Source organism: Eurypyga helias, unplaced genomic scaffold (genome assembly GCF_000690775.1).
Source record: "Eurypyga helias isolate BGI_N326 unplaced genomic scaffold, ASM69077v1 scaffold25487, whole genome shotgun sequence".
Lineage (NCBI taxonomy): Eukaryota > Metazoa > Chordata > Aves > Eurypygiformes > Eurypygidae > Eurypyga > Eurypyga helias.
Genome location: NW_010260170.1, coordinates 29,271 through 34,965, shown reverse-complemented (window position 1 = coordinate 34,965; position 5,695 = coordinate 29,271). Strand labels below are relative to the sequence as shown.

General features: G+C 52.4%; 1 protein-coding gene across 1 annotated transcript; it reads right to left on the bottom strand.

Annotated features, from left to right (window-relative positions):
• Nucleotides 1-3,564: 3,564 nt before the first annotated feature.
• On the bottom strand, nt 3,565-5,478 carry LOC104512103 (platelet glycoprotein V-like). Its single transcript, XM_010154954.1, has one exon. The coding sequence runs from the start codon at nt 5,476-5,478 to the stop codon at nt 3,565-3,567; it is 1,914 nt and encodes a 637-aa protein (XP_010153256.1).
• Between the last annotated feature and the right edge of the window lie 217 nt (nt 5,479-5,695).

Here is a 5,695-nt window from a genome sequence, read left to right as displayed (position 1 = left end):
GGCAGAGGATCCCAGAGCTCCTGCCTCGCAGCCAGCAGTCGCACCGCCGAACCCTGGAGCGCTGCTGGGTGTCCTCTCCGAGCACAGCTGCCGTCACCCAGCTTCTCTCTGCCACCGCAAGAGGGAGGATCCAAGGTGCAGGCTCCGATCCCGCTGCTACACGCTGGAAGGCTGAGCTGCGCTGTGCAGGTGCCCACCCCACTCTGCAAGCCAACAAAGGGCCTCCAGCAGCTACCGGCCTGCCGTGGCAGAGGTGGGATGGAAAGGATGGGGATGCTGGGGACACGAGCCGAGCACACGGGTGCTGGTGGCTCGGAAAGGTCCTGCAGCAGCTGGGAAGCAGGCAAAGGGCTGCCAGCCCTTGCAGCAGCAGTTAATGCCTTCCTTGCCACCACGCTCTCTGGGCTGTTAGGAGGGGACTCAAGTCCTGACGAGCGAAGAACAGCACCTGTGGTGACATCGGGCTGGAAACACGCTGCGTAGGGCCCAGCACAGCAGGCAGAGGCTCCCACTGCTCCAGCGCAGAGCCGGAGCAGCTGCCGCAGGAACCGAGCGAGCCAGAAGACCTTTGGCTAGGCTGCACCAGTGACATACTCCAAGCACTCCCGAAGGCTGCTCCTGGGACTCCGAGGTCTGGTTCGCGTGCAGGGCTGCTAGCACAACCGCATCCCGTCCCATACAGCAGCCAAGGGCGTGGAGCTGATCCCCTCAGCTCCCGAGCACAGGCGTGCTTTGAATCCATCCCTTTCCCAGCAGCAGGGATGCCCCAGACCAGGGATTAGATACCTCCAAGCCTTTCCAGCCCACAGTCCCCCAGGCCCAGCGCGGTGGCAGAGGCCAGGCAGCAAAGGCGCGAGCTGCAGGGACCAGGGAGAACCTTGCCAACACACCGGCGATGGCAAGCCACCGGCACCCCGAGACACCAGCACGGCCGTACTGCCCAGAGAGGGCGCGAGGGGCGGCACGTTCCCCAGGGAGCCCTCCCTGCTCCTTCCCCACCTGCCATAGCCACCCTCACGCTGCCCTTGAAGATGTCCCTTCTCCAGGCAAAACAGAGGTGGGATATAACAGCGATAACATATCCTTGGATTTCCCAGGCCAGGGAGTTTTGCAGGAAGGGCTGAGCACTGCTGAGCAACAAGCAATGAATCAGAGACAGCTCAAAACAGGACAGACAGCTCAGAGGAAGAGTCAGTAAAACACCCCCAGCTCTTATTGCTCCAGCCTTTTGTTGTCTGCTGACTTCACTTCCCGCTGGCTCAGGCGCTGGGAAAGCCCGATGACAGCACGTACGGACTAATCATCCTCCTCCCAGCCCCTGCCTGTGCGCAGCCGCACCCCAAAGCCCCCACGTGCTGGAGCTCAGCGACCGCAGGATGGGAGCCAAAGGCGCCGCGCAGAGACCCAGCAGGTCCCACGGTGGGGCTGGGGCAGCCAGAGCAGGGGCAGAAGGGTGGCTGATGCTGCCTCTTCCAGTGGTCCGGCATCAGGGTGGCATTTCCTCAGTGGGGAAACCTCACCAGCACAGCTCGTAGAACAGTTCCCTCGTTAGCCCAGACTGTGCTTATCTCCCGCCCGCTGCGAGCAGATGCTCGCGTGGCACGGCACAACGGCGCTGGGACAGCACTAAGTGGTCATTACAGCTGCCCAACCTAGAACCTAAATTTGCAACAACTGCCTCCTTTTAAGCACTAGCGTGTAAACAACCCAGAACCACCAAGAAAGCTTCACGTTGGCTTTGTGCTTCCCAAATGCATTGCAATAAATATTCTGGTGCTTGTTGATGAATCCAGTCCCAGTTCACTTCACACCAGCTGTAGTGACTGGCATTTCTCCTCCTGTAGAGATGGCTTTACCTACCATTTAGCCAGGCTTCCCAAACTGTGTTAAAACTCACCGGCAAGACGATGGTTATTTAACACTCCCAAAGCACACTGCCTCTTTCCACAGCCTAGAACAGGAATTCGAGTCCAGCAGCAGAGCACCCTGAAGCAAAGCAGTCCAGAGTTTATTCTCACTGCCTAGAGCAGCACGTGGCAGGGAACAAGCCACAGACCTGCGGCAAATACACACTCTCTTCAGGTCAGGCTTGTGAAGTGCCATTTCAAGGCCATCCAGGAAAGACCTCCATAGTTGAAGTCAGTAAAGCTACAAAAGGACTCCCAGAGTACATGGTCTCCTGTGCAAAGAGCCGTGGAACCACATCCAGAGGCTCTTTAATCCAGACCTAGCTTCTTAGCACAACATCAGAGCTCTGGAGAACAAGCCAAGTCACATAATTAAGATAAAAGCTAATGGTTAAATCCAAGTGCTACCAGAGCCCATGCAGTCTGACTCACAAAGACACTCCCATCATTCCAAATATTAAAACATGTTTCAGTATGAAGACCAAGACCCACGCTGTTGCCCCGTAGGTGTCTTTGCATATCAACACTTGAAAGGGCTGGAAGTCAGGGAGTAATCGTGTGGAGCCAGGAAAGGTAAGTACTGAGTGTGACTGCATATGCTACAGCACACTGCGATCTCGTGGGGATGCCCATGTTCCCCAGCCAACTCCAACAAAGGTGGCAACACTTTGGGGCCCTCAGGTCAGGCTCCCTGCCACCTCGCTACACGCCCAAGTCTCGCTAGCCAAGCCCAGGAGAGACCGTCCCCTTCTCGCCCAGCTCAGTCAGGACCGGCTCTCAGGCCAGGCACGCTCCTCTGGAGCCAAGCCTCCGCCTGGTGCTGCAGCTCCCAGACTCCCTGCAGCATGCAACCACCAGCACCTTACTCTGCAGACCACTGGTCAAAGTTTAAGGGTTAGAGTGTTTACTTCAAATTCAGATACGTAGTAATGTTACAAAGTTTCAGTAAAAACAAACAATAAAATACATCAAGATTATACTTCCCAGCCCAGCATCTCACTTACCTTCCCCTGGCTATGCTAGAGGAAAGCACCATTAGCTTTAATTGTACCCCTGCCTCCTGCCATGTCCTGGAAAGGGGTTGAGGACAGAAAGCAAAAACGAAGACACTGGCACCACAACATTCTGCTCCCCAACTCCATTTTTAAAAGGTCTTTTCCAGCAGCTCCCCCCAAAAACACTATTTCTTTTCTCAATCAGGAGACAAAGCACTGCAGGCAGTATAAGGCACAACAGCATCTGGAGCACCACAGGCAAAAAGCACAGTTAAAGCCCCGTTCCCATGCAGCCTTCCCTACGCTGGTGCCACTTCCACCTGAGCGGCGTGCGCACGGTGGCAGGCAGTGGTGTCTGCCAGGGACGGGGCTGCAGTCCCAAGCAGGGAACTAGGAGCGTACGTGGAGAGGTGACCACAGATTTTCTTCCCACTCTCCCCCTGCGTTCACGCACCACGTCTGGAGCAACGTACGGCGATTACAATACCTTTTGGCACACACTAAGGTGCGTAAAAGCACATTTTCATTATGCTTTAAAAACAAGGGCTTTACGGGTCTTGCTATCAGGTTTTGCAATCCATATCTGAATCAAGTGTGAACTGCCCAACTGCTCCAAGTGCATCCCAAACGGTGCTTCTAATCCTCTCTTTATCTGGTATGCTCTATCTTCTTAAAAATTTTACCAGAACTACAGGCTGAGCCGGAATATTTCTGGAGTGTGAGAGCTGCCTGGTTTTACCCATCACATACAGACTGAGCACCAGGGTTACAGCCTGGAGTGCTAAAATCAAACTGCGAAGGCACAAGAATATCTGACAATAAGTGATTCCGGTATTAAAATAGGGCTCTGCACTCCTGTGGGCTGGCAGCTCATCCCACCAGGCAAGAGTAGTTAAATCTGTGCCTCTGACACTGTTGGTTGCTACTATGATGCTGGGAGAAGCTTGGGTTGGAATATCTGGGAGAGGAAACCCAGGCTGCCCAACACCTTGAGCGTGTGAGGAGGTAGAAACTGGAGTCCCAAGAGGAATCGACGTGGACGTGCCGGTATCCACGTCAGACACCGCTGTTACAGCCGTCTCCCAAGAGGATGTCAAGTGCTCCGTCACCAGCGGAGCGGAAGCTGTGCTGCACGTGTGGTACGGAACGGCTGCGGTCGGCAGGCACTGCAGGTGATCTTCCGTTAGAGCCACGAGGGAGAGATTCTGCAGCGCCAGCGGGCTGTCACACATCAGAGACGGCACGTTTCTAACGATCTCCGTGCTCTTCCGGAGCCACCCTCGGAAGCCAAGAATTTGGCAATCGCATTTCCAAGGGTTGTTGTCAAGGAAGACTTCTTGCAGCTCAGGTAAAGAGGTGAAGAAATCTCCGGGAAGAGACTGCAGCTTCGTACTATTGAGATAAACCTTCTGAAGGTGCCTGAGATTGCGCAAGAGGTTTCTAGGAAGAGCCTCAAGCCTCGAATCAAAAAGGGAAATGTTCTGCAGTTTCTGAAGGCTGAGGAAGATGCCCTCTGGCAGGCTGGAAATGTTATTTGTATGCAGAGAAAGGCCCTGCAGCTCACTCAGCCCACTGAATACATTCTTCGGAAGAACGCTAAGCTCTGGATTAAAACTCAGCACAAGAAACTCTAAATTTGTCAAGTTACTGAACACAAAGTCTGGTATCGTTGAGAGCTTCGTGTGATACAGCCACAGGCTACCAAGATGCCTCATTTCTCCAAACAGTATTTCTGGAAGCGACTTCAGTGGGTTCCTGTACAAGGTCAATTTAGACAGGTCATGCAAGTGCAGAAAGAGCCCAGGAGGCAAAACCTCAAGCCTGTTTCTGGAGAGCGTTAGGCTTCTCAGTTTATGAAGACAATGAAATGCATCAGGGGCGATGGACTGGATGTTATTGGAATGCAGGAAGAGCTCCAGCAGCTCCTTCAGGCTGTCAAACATACCCGGCTCTATCGAAGACAGCCTGTTGAAATACAGCATCAGCTTCTCAAGCCTGACTAACGCACTAAATATATTCCTAGGCAGTGCTGCCAAATAATTTCTCGACAAGTTCAGTACTTTGAGTTTGGCAAGTTTCTTCAGCACGCCACGAGGAAGTGCTGTTAGTTGGTTTTTGTTCAAGAAAAGCTCCTCCAAACTCGCTAGTTTGTCAAACAAGTTTTCTTCGATGGATTTCAACCTGTTATTTTCAATGATCAACTGCTGAAGCTGTAACATGTCACCAAACACTTCTGGGGGGAGTTCAACCAGCTTGTTATCTAGCAGCTTGAGGGCTTTTAGCCTTCTCAAGCCTTTAAAAGCCATTGGTGAAATCAGAGAGATGTTGTTTGAAGACAAGATGAGATGCTGCAGTGCCGCCATCCTCGCAAAAGCATCCTGCAAGTACGTTAGGTTAGTGTCCGTTATGTGAATTTCTGTCATGTTGCAAGGCAGATTTAATGATTCCAGGTCTTTTATGTGGGGGCCAGAGCAATGAATTGCAGTTTTTGAAGAGCAGTCGCATTTCTCAGGACAAACAGAGGCATCCAACTGGAAGAAAAGCTTGATCATCACTGACAAACGAAACACCAACATCCTGGTTGAAGTGCCAGAAACATTAGCTGTTACAAGAGATAAGAGAGAGTCAGGATTTGACCACAGGTAGTTAAGAACTTAGCAGGCGACAAAATCATGTGATTATATCACGAAACTTGAAAACGTGTGCAAAATTTCTCTTGGCTTGAAAGCAAACTTGAAAATCCATTACCGCTGACTGCAAGTATTTCTAAGGTGCTTGAGAAGTACAGATAAA